Genomic DNA, 24,683 nt, shown 5'->3' with positions numbered 1-24,683 from the left:
TGATAGAAGGTAGATTCAGAGTAAAGTAATATCATTTCTTTCTATTTTATATTGTGTTCAAAGCTACCCTCACCAGTGGGGCAGATATTAACATTTGACACAACATTTTTAAATTAAAAAAATATAGATATGTGAGTAAAGCACCAACTGTTTATTGCTATAGATCTGTTAAGAAAACTTGAAAGTTGTAGAAAACAAAATAAAAAGGTTCAATAATACGATTCTGGGCACTCTGTAACAGAAAATGGAAATTCTGTTCAAATGTGCCCCCCTCTCCCCTACACCTGATATGAACAAAATTCAATAATAATTGACCCTTATATATTACAAGTTATTTGGTTAACCTACTGCAATTCGTAGGTCTTGAGGTCACTAGAGCTCAGACGGCGAAAAGGATTTCCTAATTAAGGGAAGAAGCCAACTGCTGGGCTCGAGGATTAGAATGAAGAAAGAAGGATTCATGATTCATAAAATCCTTGTGTAGGCCAAAGGTTGGGTTCGCAGTAAGAAGATTTTTGCAGAGGATTGTGGATTAAAGGGGTTTGATATTTTTTCCTCCCTGGATTGATTCGTTTGATTGAGTCCCGGACTACAACTCCGTATATCCAAGTTAATGGTACTTTTTCTTTTTTTTCAGTAGATAGTAAGTTAGAGAGAGCTTAAAACGTCTATCTACCGGTCTCTTTGTACTTCGGCAAAGGGTGAACATTACTTTGATGCTATTGTTTTTTTTTTCTAATTTTCCAACAATTATACCATGTTTAAGATCAGTGCCAATGACTTTGCTTGTTTCGGATGACTTGTTTTTAGGATCTGGATCAGATCTGAAGACTTTTCTTAAGATACTTTGGCCCTTTTTTAAGGTTTTAAGAGGAGAATTTTATGATTTTTCCGACCTTAAAGAATGGCTACGTAAAGAGGGATGAGTATGCGTTGTGCTTGAAGGGTAAGCTCGGATGTCTAACTCGATCAAAGCCCATGGAGCAACAAGAATCAGTGAATAATACTCTACGACGTTCAAAGCTTTTGGATGTGGCCCAGAATCATTCGCGATTTACCCAGGATTCAATTTCTGAATCAATTCAATAAGGAAATTATTACCCTCATACATTTTACCAACATTTTGAAATGAAACTAAAAGTATTATTAAGTGGAATATAAGTCAATTTCACCATTTAAGAATATAAACAATACAAAAAAAAAAACAGAAAAAGAAGCGAGAAGAATAATGAAGGTGGAATGCGATAGATAAGCTGCAGAGGAGAGAGGACTGGTGTAGTTTGGAAGTTGAGGAGCAGGTACGATGGTTGGTTGTGTAACTAGAATAACGAAGAGTTGGCGCCCTTGACTTGGTGCAGAGGTACCACTCTTGCATCTTCTATCTCGCTCCATATTTCTACACTTAGATTTATTTATAAAATTTTCCACCATTAATATTTACATTTCCACAAGATAGATAATATTCCGCCATTATTCTATTCCATTCCATTTATTACGGCAAATTTTAAATTATTATTTTGCGTTCAATAAATTCGATCGCTACTAAATTTCAAAATATGGAAACAAAGTATTATGTTGTTTTCTATGTAAACTTCCACTAATTATGTTAGTGCTTTTTTTATACGAGGGTCGTTTGAAAAGTCCGTGCAAAGTCAGAGAGATAGCACCACTGGCGCGTATCGAGGTTATGTTTAGTTAGTAGCATCTCTTGGAAGAACACACACCAAGTTTCAGCCAGATCGGTCTATTTCTTTGTGTTTGGCATTCGTTTGAATCGAGGAAGTCGAGTGATTTTCAAAAAATGGAAGAAAAAGAATTTCCTGTGTTGATTAAACACTACTTTATGAAAGGCAAAACGCCTCAGGAGACTAAAGAGAAGCTTGATAAACATTATGGTGACTCTGCACCTTCGATTAGAACAGTTTATAAGTGGTTTCATATGGGCACAAGTGACGCTGAACGTTCTGGACGCCTTGTTGAGGTTACTACTCCAGAAATCATTGATAAAATCCATGATATGGTGATGGATGACAGAAGAGTGAAGGTGCGTGAGATTGCTAGTGCTGTGGGCATCTCGAATGAACGGGTACATAATATTTTGCATCAACATTTGGACATGACAAAGCTATCCGCAAGATGGGTGCCGCGATTGCTCACGCTTGACCAAAAACGAAATCGTGTGAAGTATTGCAAGGACGGTTTGCAGCTGTTCCAGAAGAATCCGCAGGACTTTAAGCGTCGTTTCGTCACTGTGGATGAAACATGGATACATCACTACACTCCTGAGACCAAAGAACAATCTAAACAATGGGTTACCAAGTGGGAATCTGCGCCAAAAAAAGGCGAAGACCGTTCCTTCGGCCGGAAAGATTATGGCGACTGTCTTTTGGGATTCGCAAGGAATAATCCTCATCGACTATCTGGAAAAGTGTAAAACTATTACAGCTGCATATTATTCATCGTTATTGGACCGTTTGAAAACCGAGCTGCAAGAAAAACGCCTACGATTGGCCCACAAAAAAAGTCCTTTTCCATCACGACAACGCACTAGCTCACACCTCAGCAGTTGTGGTCGCAAAATTAATGGAAATAGGGTTCCAACTCGTTTCACATCCCCCCTATTCTCCAGACTTGGCTCCCTCGGACTACTATTTTTTCCCCAATATGAAGAAATGGCTGGCGGGAAAAAGATTTTATTCAAACGAGGAGGTGATGGCAGAAACGAATGGCTATTTTTCAGACTTGGACAAATCCTATTATTCGGAAGGGATCAACAAACTAGAGCAGCGTTGGACGAAGTGTATAAGCCTAAAAGGAGACTATGTTGAAAAATAAAAAAGGTTTACCCCAAAAAATTAAGTAGTTTTTATTTTTGCACGGACTTTTCAAACGACCCTCGTATATAGTTTTTATTTTTTGTATTGATTTATTAACCAAATTACAAATTTAAATAAAATTTATCTGATCAAAAACTGCCACACTACTGATTGGGTTTTCCACTTTTTTGTGGAGAGAGAGAGAGATTCTCGTAATCGGCTTCTTCGACTTTTTTACGAATTAATTGCATATTTGTTATTCTGCAACACTTATTCGCAACATTCTGCCAGAAATCTTCCCTTAAAAGAACTTTTGGGCGAAGGATGAGGGATGAACGCCTCACCACTTCTAAAATATTCAAGCGAATTGAATATGAAAGTGAAATACCAAATTTTAAGAATAATGATCTAGCGGAAGTGATTATGTTTGAAAGGAAATGGTTAACAATTTTTCGCAAAACTATTTTTTTCCAGAAATACTTCCCAAAATTTTCATTTAAATGCGTGCCTTATTAATAATTGTAGTAAAGGATCTCCTGTACAGGGCCATTTTTTTAGTTATTGCAAAATTCTAAGTCTGCGTAATATTTTCATTACGAAAAATGGCGAAATGAAGTTTCGAACAGGGGAAAAAATAGAACTTCACCGGAAGTGCTGTCTTATAGAAAGGCTTTCTATTGTTTCCTGTTTAGCAATTTCCAAAGTGATTCTTTAGAAGGTGAGGAAGCTGTATCTAATCAAGAGTTTGCTTTTTGAAACCTAGTTCTCAGAGAGAATATAACGAAATTGATTCTCTGAGATGTTTCATCTTTTCTTTTAATCGTAATATGTTCACTACAGTGAAAAAGTATATATTATTGAATTCAACTATCTTTCTAAAATAATTTCTAAAAGCGTTTTGTTGGTTATTGGTTATTACCGCGAGAAATTTTGTTATCATAACAATATAGTTTCTTCCGTTTCGTTGTGCAAAATAAGGGAAAATAAAAATAATATCATATTACGTATGATAATAAAATGGAAATCAGTTAACTATTATTTTTTTTTTAATTTATTTGCTATTCACAATCTACAAAAAGAATACGAGGGTCGTTTGAAAAGTCCGTGCAAAAATAAAAACTACTTAATTTTTTGGGGTAAACCTTTTTTATTTTTCAACATAGTCTCCTTTTAGGCTTATACACTTCGTCCAACGCTGCTCTAGTTTGTTGATCCCTTCTGAATAATAGGATTTGTCCAAGTCTGAAAAATAGCCATTCGTTTCTGCCATCACCTCCTCGTTTGAATAAAATCTTTTTCCCGCCAGCCATTTCTTCATATTGGGGAAAAAATAGTAGTCCGAGGGAGCCAAGTCTGGAGAATAGGGGGGATGTGAAACGAGTTGGAACCCTATTTCCATTAATTTTGCGACCACAACTGCTGAGGTGTGAGCTAGTGCGTTGTCGTGATGGAAAAGGACTTTTTTTGTGGGCCAATCGTAGGCGTTTTTCTTGCAGCTCGGTTTTCAAACGGTCCAATAACGATGAATAATATGCACCTGTAATAGTTTTACCCTTTTCCAGTCGATGAGGATTATTCCTTGCGAATCCCAAAAGACAGTCGCCATAATCTTTCCGGCCGAAGGAACGGTCTTCGCCTTTTTTTGGCGCAGATTCCCCCTTGGTAACCCATTGTTTAGATTGTTCTTTGGTCTCAGGAGTGTAATGATGTATCCATGTTTCATCTACAGTGACGAAACGACGCTTAAAGTCCTGCGGATTCTTCTGGAACAGCTGCAAACCGTCCTTGCAACACTTCACACGATTTCGTTTTTGGTCAAGCGTGAGCAATCGCGGCACCCATCTTGCGGATAGCTTTGTCATGTCCAAATGTTGATGCAAAATATTATGTACCCGTTCATTCGAGATGCCCACAGCACTAGCAATCTCACGCACCTTCACTCTTCTGTCATCCATCACCATATCATGGATTTTATCAATGATTTCTGGAGTAGTAACCTCAACAAGGCGTCCAGAACGTTCAGCGTCACTTGTGCCCATATGAAACCACTTATAAACTGTTTTAATCGAAGGTGCAGAGTCACCATAATGTTTATCAAGCTTCTCTTTAGTCTCCTGAGGCGTTTTGCCTTTCATAAAGTAGTATTTAATCAACACAGGAAATTCTTTTTCTTCCATTTTTTGAAAATCACTCGACTTCCTCGATTCAAACGAATGCCAAACACAAAGAAATAGACCGATCTGGCTGAAACTTGGTGTGTGTTCTTCCAAGAGATGCTACTAACTAAACATAACCTCGATACGCGCCAGTGGTGCTATCTCTCTGACTTTGCACGGACTTTTCAAACGACCCTCGTATAATGTTATAAGTGAATATGATGAAAGAACACTTCATGGCTGGATCAGCTTGAGGAGAGAAGCTGCCCACCGGCAACACTCTCGCTGGAGTTTCTTACATTATTGAAGCTGGTCGCAAGGCCAACAGCGTTTCTATCGTCGTGGAGGACGATCTGGAATCGTTTTGGAGGCGAGATTTAGAACAAGAGGATTGGTACAGAATGGCAGATAGTCAAAGAATTTTCTATATTTAGATTTAGATTCGACAGTTACGTATGAGATTTTGAGGTCGTTATGGAGGGTGGAGTTAGAGACATAGAATGGAGAATTCGTAATCTGGCGGAGTATTTTGGATTGGAAAGACTGGATCTTTTGAGAATTGGAATGTTTGGCTGAACCCCACAGTTCAAGTCCGTAAGTCCAGATCGGTTTGAGTACGCAGTTGTATATTAGTCGTTTATGTTCCAGTGGCAGCTTAGATTGTCTGCCAATTAGTCGTAACAGTAATTTGTTTCGTCGGTTGTGTTCAAGTCTTTTCAGTTTGTGTGCGGATTCCACGTTAATCTTCCCAAGGTAGCGAACTAAATTAGCAGAAGGAAGAGGAATTGAGTTACAACTTATAGGAGGACAAGAATTACGACGCAGAGTAAAAGTTATCTGTTCGCACTTTTGACTATTGAGAATTTTACTCTCCACTTTTAGGTCCAAGGTTCTAGTTTGTGTAGATGAGAGGAGGCTGTAGTGGCGTCTGAGTTAGAAGAGAGAATAGCAGTATCGTCAGCGTAAGTGCAGAGCAGTGTGTTTGAGTTAGTTGGTAGGTCAGATGTGTACACAGTATAGAGAAGCGGTCCGGAGTATACTACCTTGAGGTACACCAGCCCGTCATTTAACTATTAAATGCAGTTAATACTTTGCAGATCACATGAAGTCCCTCTGTGATTTGGGAGTCACTAAAGAAAGTCAAGGAGGCCCTGATCTACAATACAATTTAATTAAAACGGAAACAACAAATAGTTTTTAATAGTTTAATGAATAAAATCCAATTAAATCCAACTTCACTGCCACAACTAGGAAAGTTGTGCCTTAAATTGTAGAGTAAGTAGAAAATTATCTGAGAAAACGGACTGACTTGGTGTTTTTTTTATTTTAATGTCAAGAGCACGTCACGCTAACAGTGAAGAGATCTTTGACTGACAGGTGAAAACGAACAACAGGTGACTTAAATGCAGTTAAATGTACTTTCAAATTTGAAAACTAAAAACAGATCTTAATTCATTATTATCCAAAAGCCAAATAAGTGCACAGACATGAGGACGGACAACTTCCGCATGATAAAGGTTTTTCAAGGAAGAAAGTGAACAAGAAAAAAAAGAATTATCCATAAATAATTAGAAAAAATAGTTTTAAAAAAAAATTTAAAATTTAAAAACTCAACTGCAACTTAAATAACATTCATTCATAGTAACGTTAAAGTTCTATTGCAAGTTAGCCAACCTAACCAGCAGAGTATCAGCCGCACTCTTGGTCAGTAAAAGCATCACTGGGACTCCACCAGTAAACTTCGTCCAACAACTATCTCAACTTTGAACGGCCTATGGAGGACATCATCTCAAATCTAATGTGAAAAAAACACACAAATTTCTTACAATTACTACAATTTTAATTCTAAATTTCACTAGACCTGTTCAAGTTATTCATGTTTATCAGTTGAGCGCATTTATAAAAAACAATAACCGCAAGCAAGGTAAGGGTAACTAGCAGTTAAATGTCTTGCCACCTTACGGCGCTAACTTTGAAGTAGAACGTTTTCAAATTCAACAAAACGCTTTTAAAAGATGCAAAAATAGTTATTTATTTAACAAGTGTGGAAAGTAGTACTTTTCCTCACACGAGGCAGGGTTTGCACGCACGAGCGAGCGAAGCGAGGCGAATGCAAGTGCTAATAGCCGAGTGTGAGGAAAATACTTTACACTCGAGTTAAATATTATATTTTTTCTGCAACCATTAGGGTTATTAGCTAAAAAAAAAAACTAAACAGGAATCACTAGAATCCATTTTAAATTTCTATAAGGTAACACTATAACCTTTTTAACTGTTATAATTAAAAATATCGTAATTATTTATTAAAATATTATTTTTATTTCTATATTCCTTTCAATTTGTATTTTATTTTTTTAATATTCGTTTTTCAATTATTTAGTTACGTTAAATAAGCTTATTAAAGTTTTACAGAAAATATTTAATAACAAAACTTCTTATATCAAGGAAGCACAATAAAGTTTTTCCACTCACTAGTGAGGAAAGTGACACTAATGGGAATTTTCCCCACTAGTGAGGTAAAGTTGGGCATTACACAGCTGATTTTAATTGAGTAATGAGAACATTCCTAAATGGTTGCAGAAAAAATATATAAATTGTTTATTGCATAAAGAAACAGCATTCAAAGTTTAATAATTAATATAGATTGATCCTCTTTCCAAAGAGATATGTAAACAATTTAGAATTCAATTCACTGAAGTTAGCTCTTCGGTTAAACCGTTATTCTAATAATTTTAAATTATAGAAAGGCTACAAAAAATTATTCTGAAGTTGCTGAATGGGGGATGCGTAAAAAGTGGTGATTCATTGAGTAGTCCAATTTTTGCGGGAAAACGTTACCAATGAAAGTGAAAGGTATTTAGGCGGGTAAATAATATGAAAAGTTTTAAGAATATCGTTCAAATTAAACCGCTCCAAAAACCAAAAACTGTAAAATCGTTTCACGATAAAAAAAAGAAAAAGTAAACTAATCGCCTATTTTTTCAGGCGGGGCTTAACGTCCAAATACCAATTAGTTGTCGTGGACGGAGGCGACTAGCAAACATAACTTTACTGTAAATTATTTTTATTACCCATAAAATAAAATCCAAGGCCTAAGACCGGGAATCGAACCCCAGTACCACAATGCATTTTAGCGTTGCAGGTCTCGCCTCTAACCGCTCGGCTACCGTGGCGCCTAAATCGTTTCACGATAAATGTATTTCCGATTTGACGAATTTCGGTCCAAAACTTAAGATTCCAAAGCGTTAATAGCAAAAATCATTTACACAAAAGCCACCAATCGCTAAAAATATACTTTTTTCCCCCCCCCCCCACTTTCGAGACAATTTGTTGCGGCATGTACCGGAGTGTGTCTCATCTACAAGAATCTCTAAAATTTTAAACAAAGAATTGGGGGCCTTTTCAAACCTTTTTTTTCAAATAACAAAGCCTAAAAAATCTGGTTTCCCATGTAATCTCTACAATTCTTCATTTGCCCTAGATCCTGTTATATCCTACATATCCCACAAACAGAACCATAAATCTTCTTGTACTTTTCAACCTCAAAAGTTCACGATTCCCTCTAAATTTCGCCCAAATTAAGGGCCATTACCGATTTTTAAAATGGTTTTATAAAGAATTATTTTTACCGCTGACATTTTTTTTTTTGTGGTAACTTATTGTTTCGAGATTGTTCTTATCTGTTTTGAAATTTAAACTGTTTTCTGTAAAACGCATATTTTTTTAGAATTAGCAACATGGTACTGTTGCGAACGAGAACATCTTAAAATTCGGACCACTTAGTAAACTAAACAGTCAGTTCAGGAGACAAACTAACCTTTAAGGGTTAAACACTTACAATTTAAACAAAATACTAGTAGGTATGTAGTTAAAATGTTAAAGGTAGATAATTTTAAATTGTCAACTATTTTTATTAAGAGTTACCAGTGTCTGTAAAATATGTTCCACAGCTCTTTGTTTATTAATATTTCAAACATTTGAATATTTAAAAAAAAAACATTTCTCCATCAATTTTAGATATTCTCTACTCCCATTTCTCTGAGAAGAAGTAGAAAATAGAAAAGTGGCATTATTAGAAAATAATGAAGTAAAAATACTGTTAAAAAAATTAATTAGAAAATGATATGATGTTATCTACTCTATTATTGAAGCGATGATTACTCTTTAAGAACGAAATTAAACCTTCAGTGCACTTAATAATAAAAGACAAGGGTATTTATTTAATTAACGGTGCTAAATGCACAGCTAAGTGAATTAATGATACTTTGAATATTATAGTAAATGATAATTATCGTAAATTGAACTATGATTACTTGAATTAGATGTACATAATGAAGGAATTGTATGACCAATTATTATAAAGGTGGGAGGAACGATTTAAGTATTTAACATGGAAAATTGTGATACAAAATCTACCTCAAAAAAAGGAAATCTCCAGGAATCTCAAAATTTGTATACTTTCTTTGGGACATCCCTTGGAGCCAACAAAAAGTTTGTGATCCAAATTGAAAAATATTTATTAAAACTGTCCGGTAGGACAGTTGTATAAGGGTTGATCGTCAAAAACTGCACGAAAAAGCGTAACGTTGAAAAACACCCAACTTTGACAATTTTTTTTCTCTTTTTCTATAAAAGATAAAATTCCCAAATTTTCTTTATAATATAGGGAAAATCCTCCTTTATAACATCTACAAATAAAGCATCAAAAAGGATATACAAAAAAATAATAAAGTTTTTCTGGGAAGGGATTAAGCTGCTAGGTTAACGTATTCTGGATTTTAACGCGGAGAACCAGGATTCTATATGTATATTATATATAGAATTAGTCCTCACTTAAATTATTAAATACATTTAAAAGTAGAAAAAGCAGGATATAGAGTTAGGGCTCCCGTACGTAACATTAAAGCGGCGATCAGCTCTTACACTTGTTAAGGGAAAGTATAGCGATCGTTTCAAATTATCGACACGTGAACCGATTTTCATGAATGAAGTGTCATTCGAATCGAAATTTTGTACAGATTTGCACTTTAAAAATCTCGACGCCATGCCTCATTAGGAGGGGAGTTTGCCCCACCCAAGTAAGGCCCTTTCTAAAACTATTATTACCAATATTTCTATAACGCTTAGTCCGATTTTGATAAAATTCAGCTCGAATAAGTGGTTAAAGCTCCTCTACGTGGCTGTGAAGTGCCATCATGCTTTTACACCTACTAAGAGGAAATACTGCAATCGTTAAAATTATCAATGAGTGAACCGATTTAAATCAATGAATTGTCGTTCGATTAAAAAATCTTTGCCTATTTGCCTAGAAGTACTGCAATCGCAGTTTATTTTTCTTACTCCTCTTAAAAGGAAGTACTGAAATCGCAGTTTAATTTTGCTATTTACGTACAAATACCTTCCTATTTTATTCAAAACGCTTTTTTTTTTTTCTTTTTTTTTAAATTGTTATTGAGGATGGTTTGGGGGACCGCAACTATAATCATTCTTTAAAAAGATCTCTCCATTGGTAGTTACGGTTCCGACTTAACCCTTATCTGGTTATAATGATAGATTTATTATTTTAAAAAAATCTGTAAAGCAGATATGTAACTTTGTATAATAGACAAAAAGGAAAATCTATCCAAAAGGTACAAAAATCTCCTTAACAAAAACTTACAGTTGAAAATGTTAAGTATAAGGGTTGATTAAACGCCAAAAGGTACACAAATCAGCAAGCACCCAACATTTCATTAATTCTTCATTAATATTTAAGTAATTTTACTGCATTAATTTTCATTAATATTTTTTAGAATTTATTAGATGTCACAGACCCTTATGCTGGCCACTTCATTTATATTATTTTTTGTTATAATTATGATAAATCACATATAAGTACATGCATGTTAAAGTAGAAAAAGACAAAGTCAGAGTCGGCTACTGTCTTGAATTCGTCTTACCGAAATATGCGTGAGCACAAATAACACACATATATCAAGTAGATTATTCAATAACAATTATTCATTTCTCAATTGTAATTTAATTTAGTCCCCCTAATTTTACTTATAGTAAAATGCTGGAATAATTAGCTGTCCTAAAAATATGCATATCTTATTTACTTTATATTACACATATACAACATTGTGGGATGAATACCTAGATTGAGAATGTAATTGAAGAAAACTATATTATTTGCGATAAAGCCAGATAATTATTACCTATTATTACAAACGTTTGACTACTTCATAAAATAACAATTACTTTAATCGAAGAATGAACTTAAACCGACGATTTTTATTTAAAAATAAAAATAAATAAGTAAAATAAACAAAATCATTGATGTATGTTGGTGTGAGCATTTTTTAAAAAAGGTTTTGAATTTTTTAGCCTCATAATTTTTTTATATTTTTTTTAACGTTTTTCTTTTTAACCTGTAATTAATAGTTTGATTATTATAAATAACTAGATATGACAGTCAATCTACAGTGCTACTTGAACAAATATTTTGTAGACGAAAATGGCCAGCATAAGGGTCTGTGACATCTATAAGTAATAGGTATTGCAAGCAATTTAACAATATTATAAAAACTATAGACATGGAAGAGCAGCAGCAATAGTGCATGGTAAACGGAGACAGCAACCAACAATATTTTGTTGTCTTATACAAGAAAGAAACCAAAATAAAGGACACAGGAAATAAGGGCGTAGGGTTTTCAGGACCACATTTATTGCAACTATAAAGGATTTTTTTTTAAATATTTTTTTCTTGAAGATATGTTCAAGTGAAATATGAGTTCATCCTGTTTGTTGAAGTTTTAATTTTAGGTTAACATTTTTTTAAAGTGAAAATTAATAATAAACAAATATAATAAATAATAATAATAATTAAATGGAATAAATTTAAAATGGGATATGAGTCCCGCAGTGCTGGATTTTATCTGACGTAACACGCACCCATGTTTATTGTATTCTTGGCCGAACTCTAGACTTCCGCAAGTGTAATGTGAGACTAAAATATAAGTAAAGTCCAATTCTTTACACTAAATTGTTTAATTTAATTCTGATGATGATTCCAAGTCCGAAACCGATCAGCGATACAATAAAAAATGCGTGCTACAACGGATAAAATGAGCTAGAAGTAAAAATATTTATTCAAGGTTAAAGGTTAGATAGATAATCTTTGTTTTTTTAAATTTAATTTTCAGTCTATCAAATTTAGAATCCCCAAAAATTTTTATAAGTCCTTATGTCTTTTCATAGAAATTCTAGTATAGATACAAAATAATCGATAATTACAATCAAACCACTGGTTATACGAGGGTCGTTTGAAAAGTCCGTGCAAAGTCAAGAGAGATAGCACTACTGGCGCGTATCGAGGTTATGTTTAGTTAGTAGCATCTCTTGGAAGAACACACACCAAGTTTCAGCCAGATCGGTCTATTTCCTTGTGTTTGGCATTCGTTTGAATCGAGGAAGTCGAGTGATTTTCAAAAAATGGACGAATAAGAATTTCGTGTGTTGATTAAACACTACTTTATGAAAGGCAAAACGCCTGAGGAGACTAAAGAGAAGCTTGATAAACATTATGGTGACTCTGCACCTTCGATTAGAACAGTTTATAAGTGGTTTCAAAATTTTCGGAGTGGCCATATGGGGCACAAGTGACGCTGAACGTTCTGGACGCCCTGTTGAGGTTACTACTCCAGAAATCATTGATAAAATCCATGATATGGTGATGGATGACAGAAGAGTGAAGGTGCGTGAGATTGCTAGTGCTATGGGCATCTCGAATGAACGGGTAAATAATATTTTGCATCAACATTTGGACATGACAAAGCTATCCGCAAGATGGGTGCCGCGATTGCTCACGCTTGACCAAAAACAAAATCGTGTGAAGTGTTGCAAGGACGGTTTGCAGCTGTTCCAGAAGAAACCGCAGGACTTTAAGCGTCGTTTCGTCACTGTGGATGAAACATGGATACATCACTACACTCCTGAGACAAAAGAACAATCTAAACAATGGGTTATCAAGGGGGAATCTGCGCCAAAAAAGGCAAAGACCGTTCCTTCGGCCGGAAAGATTATGGCGACTGTCTTATGGGATTCGCAAGGAATAATCCTCATCGACTATCTGGAAAAAGGTAAAACTATTACAGGTGCATATTATTCATCGTTATTGGACCGTTTGAAAACCGAGCTGCAAGAAAAACGCCCACGATTTGCCCACAAAAAAGTCCTTTTCCATCACGACAACGCACCAGCTCACACCTCAGCAGTTGTGGTCGCAAAATTAATGGAAATAGGGTTCCAACTCGTTTCACATCCCCCTATTCTCCAGACTTGGCTCCCTCTGACTACTATTTGTTCCCCAATATGAAGAAATGGCTGGCGGGAAAAAGATTTTATTCAAACGAGGAGGTGATTGCAGAAACGAATAGCTATTTTTCAGACATGGACAAATCCTATTATTCGGAAGGGATCAACAAACTAGAGCAGCGTTGGACGAAGTGTATAAGCCTAAAAGGAGTTGAAAAATAAAAAAGGTTTACCCCAAAAAATTATGTAGTTTTTATTTTTGCACGGACTTTTCAAACGACCCTCGTAGATGGTTTATACAATAATCGAATTCTTAATTGTAGAATCCCTACCACACGTTCTAAATATACTCTAAACAGGATGAATTCAAATTTCCCGGCCAGTTCTTGTGTATGGTTCTGAGGCCTGAGTAACGTCAAAAAAAAACAAAGATGAAAAGATGCTACAAGTCTTTGAAAGAAGAATTCTCCTGGCAGATCTACGGCCCAGTGCGAAAAAGCATGATTTGGAAGAGATGAAAGAATCAAGAATTACAGCATCAGGAAGCCACCGGCATCGTTAAAACGATCAAACATGGCAGGCTCAGGATGTCGAATGAGAAAGTGCAAAAAAAGGCTAATGGAGGATGGAAGTACAACCGGATACATACCTAATATTAATCGTCCTTTGTATATTAATGAAATTTACAACTGCAACAATTGTTGCAACAAGTAAATGTGGTACTTGATTGCACAATATAGCATGGAGTGAAGAAAGCACCCAATAGTTAACGATAAGAGGTGTTCGCGAGGCCATCTTATCTTCAATCTCTTAGGAGGATTACCTTGTAATGAGGCAGAAGATAGTGTTCGATTAAAGGGTTTTTGGATGAATAGCTGTAGTGGAATGAAATTTGAGTAGAGGAATTTTCGCAAAACGCATTTTGAGCTCATTATAGATTGTAAGGTTAGTTACAAATTAAGGAGCATTAGGAATTTTTTGTAGTATTTTTGATTGTAATAACAAGATACGTAGAGTGTTAAAACGTTTAGTCGATCCCCATACTTCGATGCTGTATAGCCAAATAGATCCGAGTTAACAGTAGGTATAAATGATTTCTACTTTGCTAATAGTTTGAGCTTCGAGCAAGTGGATTCGAATAATTTTTATAAGGCCACTCCTGGCAATACTCGACAACGACTTTTCTGACAAACAAAAATACCAAATTTCCAAAAACTAAATCACAGACTCCTTAACAAAAACTTACAGTTTAAAATGTTAAGTATAAGGGTTGATTAAACGCCAAAAGGTACACAAATCAGCGAGTACCCAACATTTCATTAATACTTCATTAATAGTTAAGTAATTCTACTGCATTAATTTTCATTAATAAGTTATTTTTTAGAATTTATTAGATGTCACAGACCCTTATGCTGGCCATTTTCGTCTACAAAATATATGTTCAAGTAGCACTGTAGATTGACTGTAATATCTAGTTATCTATAATAATCAAACTATTAATTACAGGTTAAAAAGAAAAACGTTAAAAAAAATAAAAAAAATTATGAGGCTAAAAAATTCAAAACCTTTTTTTTATAAAAAACTTACACCAATGATTTTGTTTATTTTATTTATTTATTTTTATTTTTAAATAAAAATCGTCGGTTTAAGTTCATTCTTCGATTAAAGTAATTGTTATTGTATGAAGCAGTCAAACTTTTATAATAATAGGTAATAATTATCTGGCCAGTGTTGTCTGTAACGAGAGAACACTGTCCGGAGGCCGGCAGTACACTGGAAAAAGCTCCGGGCGCTAATGACCTCAGCTGTTGATGCGCCAAAAAAAAAAAAATTATCTGGCTTTATCGCAAATAATATAGTTTTCTTCAATTACATTCTCAATCTAGGTATTCATCCCACAATGTTGTATATATGTAATATAAAGTAAATAAGATATGCATATTTTTAGGGCAGCTAATTATTCCAGTATTTTACTATAAGTAAAATTAGGGGAACTAAATTAAATTACAATTGAGAAATGAATAATTGTTGTTGAATAATCTACTTGTTATTAACTGTGTGTTATTTGTGCTCACGAATATTTCGGTAAGACGAATTCAAGACATTAGCCTACTCTAACTTTGTCTTTTTCTACTTTAACATGCATGTACATATTTATGTGATTTATCATAATTATAACAAAAAAAAATTATAAATGAAGTGGCCAGCATAAGGGTCTGTGACATCTAATAAATTCTAAAAAATAACTTATTAATGAAAATTAATGCAGTAGAATTACTTAACTATTAATGAAGTATTAATGAAATGTTGGGTACTCGCTGATTTGTGTACCTTTTGGCGTTTAATCAACCCTTATACTTAACATTTTAAACTGTAAGTTTTTGTTAAGGAGATTTTTGTACCTTTTGGATAGATTTTCCTTTTTGTTTATTTTACAAAGTTACATATCTGCTTTACAGATTTTTTTAAAATTTGGAATAAACAATTCTATCATTATAATCTGATAAGGTGTTAAGTCGGAACCGTAACTACCAATGGAGAGATCTTTTTAAAGAATGATTATAGTTGCGTTCCCCCAAACCATCCTCAATAACAATTTTTTTGAAAAAGCGTTTTGAATAACATAGGAAGGTATTTGTACGTAAATAGCAAAATTAAACTGCGATTTCAGTACTTCCTTTTAAGAGGAGTAAGAAAAATAAACTACGATTGCAGTACTTCTTCCTAAAAGGCAAATAGGCAAAGATCTTTTAATCGAACGACAATTCATTGATTTAAATCGGTTCACTCATTGATAATTTAAATGATTGCAGTACTTTCTCTTAGTAGGTGCAAGAGCATCAGCAACGTAGAGCAGCTTTAACCACTTATTCGAGCTGAATTTTATCAAAATCGGACTAAGCGTTATAGAAATATTGGTAATAATAGTTTTAGAAAGGGCCTTATTTGGGTGGGGCAAACTCCCCTCCTTATGAGGCACGGCGTCGAGACTTTTAAAGTGCAAATCTGTACAAAATTTCGATTTGAATGACCCTTCATTCATGCAAATCGGTTCACGAGTCGATAATTTGCAACGATTGCTATACTTCCCCTTAAAAAGTGTAAGAGCTGATCGTCGCTTTAATGTTACGTAGGGGAGCCCTAACCCTATCACCCTACCATATTTTATCAAAATCGGGCCAAGATTTACAGAGTAATTAGTAATAATAATTTTGGAGGGGGCCTTACATAAAGGGGGCTAACTCCTCTCCCATTCGATGTACAGCATCGGGACCCCCAAAAGGCACATCTACATAAAATTCCGAATCGAATGACACCTCATTCATGAAAATCGGTTCACGCGTTTAGGCGCTACGTTGTTTACAAAAAAGGTAACAAGAAGAAGAAGAAGAAGAACAAGAAGAACAAGAACAAGAACATTTTTTGAAAAAGCCGTTTTTGCTCATTTTTGGCAACTTTTTTCTCGAAACCTATTAGATCTGGGTTGTTGCAAAAAAATTACAGTTATAAAGGAGGGTTTGCCCTATAATTTAATGAAAATTTGGGAATTTTATCTTTTATAGAAAAAATAGAAAAAAATTGTCAAAGTTGGGTGTTTTTCAACGTTACGCTTTTTCGTGCAGTTTTTGATGATCAACCCTTATACAACTGTCCTAACGGACAGTTTTAATAACAGATAAAATATAAAATAATAAGATAAAAATATGTATGGTTAAGTTTGAATAACAGACAAAACTATACCTGAACAGAATTATTGAAAAACAACTACCAATTGTATTAAAATAAAAATTAAGTTAAGTGGAACATTAAGGAATGCAGTATGCAATATTGTGGTTAGTGCAGAAATAAAATCCATCTAATTAATATGCTAGTTGGAGGCAACAGCGGGGATAAATGCACGTTACTTAGACAGGAGAAATAAAATTGTATTAAAGAAATCAAAATAATAAAGCCTAGGCAAAGAAGCAACCAAAAAGACTTGGCGCAATCCGAGACTGGAGAGCCCATGCCCTGAGAACTTGCCCCTTGCGTTGCAAGGCGTTAGAAGTTACTGAGACACAGTTTTAATATACAAAAAGCATCATTCTTTTTCAAGCACTTTTTGAAGACGATCAACCCTAATACAACTGCCCCCAATCGTACAATTTTAAAGTATCATTAATTACGCAAATTTAATATAAATAGAATAATATTAAACTTTAGGTTTACATAATAAAAATGTATACAGGGTGAACCAGTAAGTATTGTCCAAAGGCCTACTGTGTGTAGTACATCTAAAGTGGAGTTCAATGACGTATTGGCCAACTTCATATTTTCCTCTGTTCTTGAGTGACGTCACTTTAAAGTTTTTTTCTAAAATCATTACTTTTTTGCAATAAAAATGTTATTACTCAGAAAGTTTTAGTCCGAATTCGATTCTGATGACACGGTTAGAAAACAGATAAATTTTCTAAAAATTGATACCATTTCGAAGCATAAGTTATTCTCCAGACAGCCTCAATCTTCCTCCAGGATACTGGAAAAATAAAAGTAATTTGAATTTTCAAGAAAACTCATTCGGCCCTTACGTGATCATTATCAGACCTAGGTGCTGGCCACTTTTTGTAAAAGATTGCTTGTTTAATGGGCTTTCAAACGGTGTATCATTTTCCAGGATTCCTTTTATGTTCGTATGAGAAATTACGTTTGTTTTACAAGAAAACGTGTTCACAAGCACTCAACAGTGTTAGTTATCAAGTTGTTTAATTCATTGAAAACTCTTTTAGATGGACCAGTAGTCAATTTTAATGTAGACTGTCCTTAAATTAGGAAGTCAAAAGTTACAAATTGCACTAAAAAAAAATCTAAATTCTGAAATATTTGAGAAAATGTTAGGAAATATTTTAAACAAGTACTATTTTTATAAACAAAAATTCATTTGCACTTACTCCAAATTACAATTTCACACACAATACACTGTTGAAAAAGAAAAAATGTAAATAAGCCTTAACCACCCTTTCAACCCTCTAACAGATAATCGTTGTATCTGAATTAGGTATTAACCAGTACAACTAGGTGCCTTACAAATAAACTTCACTTATCTGTTACCTTGGTTTCAAAATTTTCTATCGCACCATAACACTGTTGAGTGCTCGTGAACACGTTTTCTGGTAATATAAACGTAATTTATCATACGAAGATAAAAGGAATCCTGGAAAATGATATACCGTTTGAAAGCCCATTTAGACAAGGAAACTTTTATACAAAGTGGCAGCACCTAGGTCTGATAATGATCATATAAGGGATTAATGAGTTTTCTTAAAAATTTCGATTACTTTTATTTTTCCAGCATTCGGAGGAAGATTGAGGCTGTTTGGAGAATAACTTATGCTTCGAAATGGTATCAATTTTTAGAAAATTTATCTGTCTTTCTAACCGTGTCATCAGAATCGAATTCGGACTAAAACTTTCTGAGTGATAACATTTTTATTGGACAAAGTAATGATTTTAGAAAAAAACTTTAAAGTGACGTCACTCAAGAACAGTATAAAATATGAAGTTGGCCAATACGTCATTGAACTCCACTTTAGATGTACTACACACAGTAGGCCTATGGACAATACTTACTGGTTCACCCTGTATAGAATATTTCTCTGTAATATAATTGGAAACATTATTTAAATTTAATTAATTTGAATATAATATCAATAATAATTCATAAGCAAATAATTATATTAATTATGAATATTTTAAAAAATTGATTACTATTATATTATTAAAATTTTCGGCATTCCAAATTAATCATTAACAAAGAAAACCTTATTATCTAATCAGGGAAATTTAATTTTTGTAATGAAATAGATGGAAGTAGATTTTAGCAACAAAAATAATGCACAAATAGCAAAAATAATGCTACCATGATCGTAAATAAAAATTTTATGAATTCAAATAAAGAGCACCTCAAAAACTGTCTCAAACACAATGCTCGCGTCTATAAACAGTCGTGAACAGTTGTGAATAGTATTGTGACACTGTGTGTAATGTGTCGCGATTGTGAGTTATTCTATTATTAATTTAATAAAAAAAATAAAAAAATATGGGTTATGTCGAAGATGCCTAAAAGAGCAATCCTATTAGAGGTCTATCACTCACTTTCTAAGGATTGGAATCGATTTATGGAATCTTATTTTTCTTAATGATCTTGAACAAACGCTTCTTCAAACTTGCGACTATTCTGCAGACAGATGAAAAGTATCTCCTTATCTTCTCGAAGAGAAAAATTCTCTGAAAATCTCTTGGTCTAGTGAAACAAGGTAATTTTTTTGGAGAAAAGAAAAGGAACAAGAAGGGTTACGAACTATTCAGAGAAGAGCTCGATGTACGAGGGTCGTTTGAAAAGACCGTGCAAAGTCAGAGAGATAGCACCACTGGCCCGTACCGAGGGTATGTTTAGTTAGTAGCATCTCTTGGAAGAACACACACCAAGTTTCAGCCAGATCGGTCTATTTCTTTGTGTTTGGCATTCGTTTGAATCGAGGAAGTCGAGTGATTTTCAAAAAATGGACGAAAAAAAATTTCGTGTGTTGATTAAACACTACTTTATGAAAGGCAAAACGCCTCAGGAGACTAAAGAGAAGCTTAATAAACATTATGGTGACTCTGCACCTTCGATTAGAACAGTTTATAAGTGGTTTCAAAATTTTCGGAGTGGCCATATGGGGCACAAGTGACGCTGAACGTTCTGGACGCCCTGTTGAGGTTACTACTCCAGAAATCATTGATAAAATACATGATATGGTGATGGATGACAGAAGAGTGAAGATGCGTGAGATTGCTAGTGCTGTGGGCATCTCGAATGAACGGGTACATAATATTTTGCATCAACATATGGACATGAAAAAGCTATCCGTAAGATGGGTGCCGCGATTGCTCACGCTTGACCAAAAACGAAATCGTGTGAAGTGTTGCAAGGACGGTTTGCAGCTGTTCCAGAAGAATCCGCAGGACTTTAAGCGTCGTTTCGTCACTGTGGATGAAACATGGATACATCACTACACTCCTGAGACCAAAGAACAATCTAAACAATGGGTTACCAAGGGGGAATCTGCGCCAAAAAAGGCGAAGACCGTTCCTTCGGCCGGAAAGATTATGGCGACTGTCTTTTGGGATCATGCAAGGAATAATCCTCATCGACTATCTGGAAAAAGGTAAAACTATTACAGGTGCATATTATTCATCGTTATTGGACTGTTTGAAAACCGAGCTGCAAGAAAAACGCCCACGATTGGCCCACAAAAAAGTCCTTTTCCATCACGACAACGCACCAGCTCACACCTCAGCAGTTAATTAATGGAAATAGGGTTCCAACTCGTTTCACATCCCCCCTATTCTCCAGACTTGGCTCCCTCGGACTACTATTTGTTCCCCAATATGAAGAAATGGCTGGCGGGAAAAAGATTTTATTCAAACGAGCAGGTGATTGCAGAAACGAATGGCTATTTTTCAGTCTTGGACAAATCCTATTATTCGAAAGGGATCAACAAACTAGAGCAGCGTTGGACGAAGTGTATAAGCCTAAAAGGAGACTATGTTGAAAAATAAAAAAGGTTTACCCCAAAAGATTGAGTAGTTTTTATTTTTGCACGGACTTTTCAAACGACCCTCGTAATGAAGAAGACTGGAAAGAGCTGATTCCTGAGCTGGAGGAAAATATAGGTGTACCAGAAAAAGGCTCTAAAAGGAAACATCTGGACCCAGCTAGATAGGTTAATTGGTTAGATCCAGTCTGAGCGGATGAAGGCTGGATGCTGTTGCCAATGACGCGAGAAATCTAGGGACTAGCACTTAGGGAGGAGAACCCGGCAGCTAAACAGAAGGGACAGCCTGAGAAGACTAATTGAAGAAATAAGGATCCATCAAGGTAGAGCCACGAAGATAAGACCAGATAATCTGGTCCTTATTTCTGACCAGTTCGTCTTAAAGCAAAGCAATGGACATGTTTACTATTCAGACAAAAGATTCGAAACTATTAATTAAAAAACAAAAATAAATCCAGGCAGGTAGTATTATTAGAAACTAATATATCAAAATTCAAAAGGTGCCAAAGTGATAACATTTTTTCAAAAAATTAAATGGAACGCTCCGTATAAATTAATAATAAAAGTAAATTTTTGATTTTAATCATCAGCTTCCATTTAATTATTAATTTTTTCCAAAATTATTCCTACCTTTTTTTCTCTAAGCAAGAATAACAGCCACAGCGCCTGGAAAGTCACATTCTTGTATTACTCTTAAAGCCGAAATTATTATTATGTATTGTAATGTAATACAATATATTTGATTTGGTTTTCAAAATAAATGAAGGGAAAATGAATACATAAAAAAATTAAATTGATAGAACTACGATTGCTTTTATAAATATTGTAACCTTTATTGAAGTTAGATATTTGAAAAAAGGGCGATTTTACTTAGTTCAGTTTTGGGGTTGATCACGGATGGATTCGCTATGATTCACCGATGATAGAGTTCATCCTAAAGCTATGTTTTTACACAGAACTAACTAAAACTAGAGCCAGACCAAGAACTGTATTAGTATACGAGGTCTGTAAATTAAGTAATGAGACTGATTTTTTAAAAAATACATTTATTCAAAAAGCATTACAATTCTATATTGTCACCTTCAAAATAACTTCCTTCTGAAGCCACACAGCGCTGGAGACGTTTCTTCCACTCCTCATAGCATGCTCGAACTCCGATACTGGAATAGCCTTCAGCTGGTCCGGTTACAGCCGTTTGAATGTTTTCGACTGTCCTAAAATGAGTTCCCTTGAGGTGATTTTTCAAAAAAAAGTCACAAGGACTTAAGTCAGGCGAATAATGGAGGCTGAGGAGCCACAGGAATGTTTTTACTGGCCAAAAACTCTGGTTTATTGAAATTGAAAAAAAGGCAAGGATGGCGAAGTCGAAGATCAAATGCATGCTGATTTGTTTTTTCGATATCCACGGAATCGTCCACAAAGAGTTTCTACCAAAAGGTCAAACGGTCAATCAACACTTTTACCGAGAGGTTCTTGAAAAACTTCGAAAAAGGGTCATTTGTGTGTTGCATCACGATAATTGCTCCTTGTCACACAGCAATTTCAATAAACCAGAGTTTTGGGACAGTGGAAGATATTCAAACGGCTGTAACCGCGACCAGCTGAAGGCTATTCCATTATCGGAGTTCGAGCACTGCTATGAGGAGTGGAAGAAACGTCTCCAGCGCTGTCTGGCTTCAGAAGGAAGTTATTTTGAAGGTGACAATATAGAATTGTAATTCTTTTTGAATAAAAAAATCAGTCTCATTACTTAATTTTCTGACCTCGTATGTTCGTTTGGTGAAAAACGGTATTCGTTTAAAGGAAAGAAAGAATAATGTAAATTTTAGTCAATGATTTAAAAAAAAAATATTTTGCCGAACTTTCGATCTAAGGATCTAGGTCATCTTCAGGGCTTATTGACAATATATGGAACCATCAAGAACTCCTTTGACTTTAAAGATTTCAGTCTATACACTCAGCCAACAAAACTATAAAAGCTCAGATGATTTTGACGCGCCTTTAATTAAAAAATAAAAACTGTATCAACCCCCTCTCTCGTCCCAAAATCCCCCCTTCATCGAATTTCCTGAAAAAAAAATGAAAATAAATACGAATTGTAGATTAACAATAAAACAATGAGAATACATCGTTGGAAACGTCTCTTAGGGAATCTCAAAAAATAAATAAAATAAATAAAATAAATAAAATAAATAAAGTAAATAAAATAAATAAATAAAATAATAATAATAATAATAGTAATTAATTTTACGTGTTATTTCTATTGATTTTTTTTTTTTATAAAAACTCGAAATTTTAGCAGCACATTGAATATAAAACCTTAAATTACATTAAAATGGTACATTAGAGAATGCCTCACAAACCTCCTCACCCAAAAGTGCCCTTAAAAAAATTGTCCTCACTATAGCTATTTTTCGAGACACCATAAAAAAATAAAAAACAAAAAAAAATCCAAACAGTAACGTCAAAAACCTGCAGAGGGATCTGCAATCAGATCTTAATAGAAGGACATAACCTAAATATTTATTTACAGCTTTTTGTGATTTTTCCCGATTATACAATATTATTATTATTTCCGATTAAAACTAGCAAATGAAAATTGAACATGTTTCAAAATATTTTCCTTACAAAAAGCAAAGACAATAACAATGAAAAAAAAAAGTTTCCGTTGTTATTTTCCAAGAAAAGTATAAGCTTCAAACAGCTGATAAGAGGAAGCCATATTGAATTTATCATTCATACGCACATTTGTTTACAAAGTTCATCATTCCCGTGAAAAAAATACTAAGAGCGAACGGGAAAAATTGGGAAAAAATGCTTCTCTTAATCTCTTTTGCTTATCCTGAGCAGAGTTATTACGCTGAAAATGAACCACGTTAAAGTGAAGTAGTCCCTTTTTTTTTTTTTTTTTTTGGAGGCGGGGCTTAACGTCCTACTACCAATTAGGTGTCGTGAACGGGGGCAGAAACACATACTTTGCTATAAACAATTTTTTTTTTTTTTAGCAAATAAAAAGTAGCCTTACGCGGGATTCGAACTGGCGATCTCCACCACACAAAGCCACGCTCTTGACCACTAGACCAACAACCACCCTTTAAATGAAATGCTTTAAAAGTTCTGGTAAACAAAAAAAAAAAAAAAAAAAAAAAAAGACGATAAAAACTTGTTCGTTGAAAGAGATTCAATATTTCCCATATTTCCCCCCCAAAAAATATTAAACCTGAACTTGTTATTTCCGCTCGATACTGTGAAATATTCTTTCAACATTTTGGTAATTCAAATTCCACATTTACAGAGGTAACCTCCTGTTGTAGTTAAAAAAAACAAAAACAATATACTGAATTTCAAGTTTGGCCATGATTCCTGCAAAAATTCACCATTTCTCCCCTCCAAATATTGCAAACAAAATGACAGGAATGTTTTGCTGTTACAAATAACAAGGCTTGCGATATCTACTCTTATAACCTTCCACCACCACTCTTTGGCGTCATTATTACCATCAATACGTGGTAATGCAAGCATTATATTGATGGATTTATTGGACGAAAACAATTTTTTTTTTTTTACCTTTAAATTATTAATGCCGCACTAGTCCAATATATCGATCTTGTCACTAAAGGGAAAATCTAAGTATTATTCCAGTTTTACCGTTTTATGTATTTTTGCCATGGAGATTGCTGTACACAATTATATAGTACATTCAGCTAACATTGGACTGAGTTAATAATACACTTTCTAGTTTCTTGTTTAACCAAAGTGGAATTTATACGAATAAATGGTTAGTATAATGATAACAAAAATTATTATATATTTTCAATATTTTTTTCTTTAATAAAAAT

At 34.3% G+C, this 24,683-nt stretch overlaps 1 protein-coding gene across 8 annotated transcripts in view; it reads right to left on the bottom strand.

The window, feature by feature from the left end:
* Chi (LIM domain-binding protein 2 Chi) overlaps window positions 1–24,683 on the bottom strand; it is a 323,078-nt gene that overhangs the window by 75,641 nt on the left and 222,754 nt on the right. For 4 of the 8 annotated variants that reach the window (XM_074139795.1, XM_074139800.1, XM_074139797.1 and 1 more), the window contains exon 3: window positions 21,475–21,510. The exons of the other annotated variants lie outside the window; for them this stretch is intronic. In XM_074139795.1, the coding sequence (XP_073995896.1) occupies window positions 21,475–21,510 (36 nt within the window). The remainder of the gene's footprint in view (window positions 1–21,474; window positions 21,511–24,683) is intronic. 8 annotated transcript variants of the gene reach the window in all.

Source organism: Rhodnius prolixus, unplaced genomic scaffold (assembly GCF_049639745.1).
Source record: "Rhodnius prolixus isolate KJV_2025 unplaced genomic scaffold, Rpr scaffold_6, whole genome shotgun sequence".
In the NCBI taxonomy this organism is placed as follows: Eukaryota; Metazoa; Arthropoda; class Insecta; order Hemiptera; family Reduviidae; genus Rhodnius; species Rhodnius prolixus.
The sequence above is the reverse complement of the archived record's forward strand: the minus strand, read 5'-3'. Positions and strand labels throughout refer to the sequence as shown.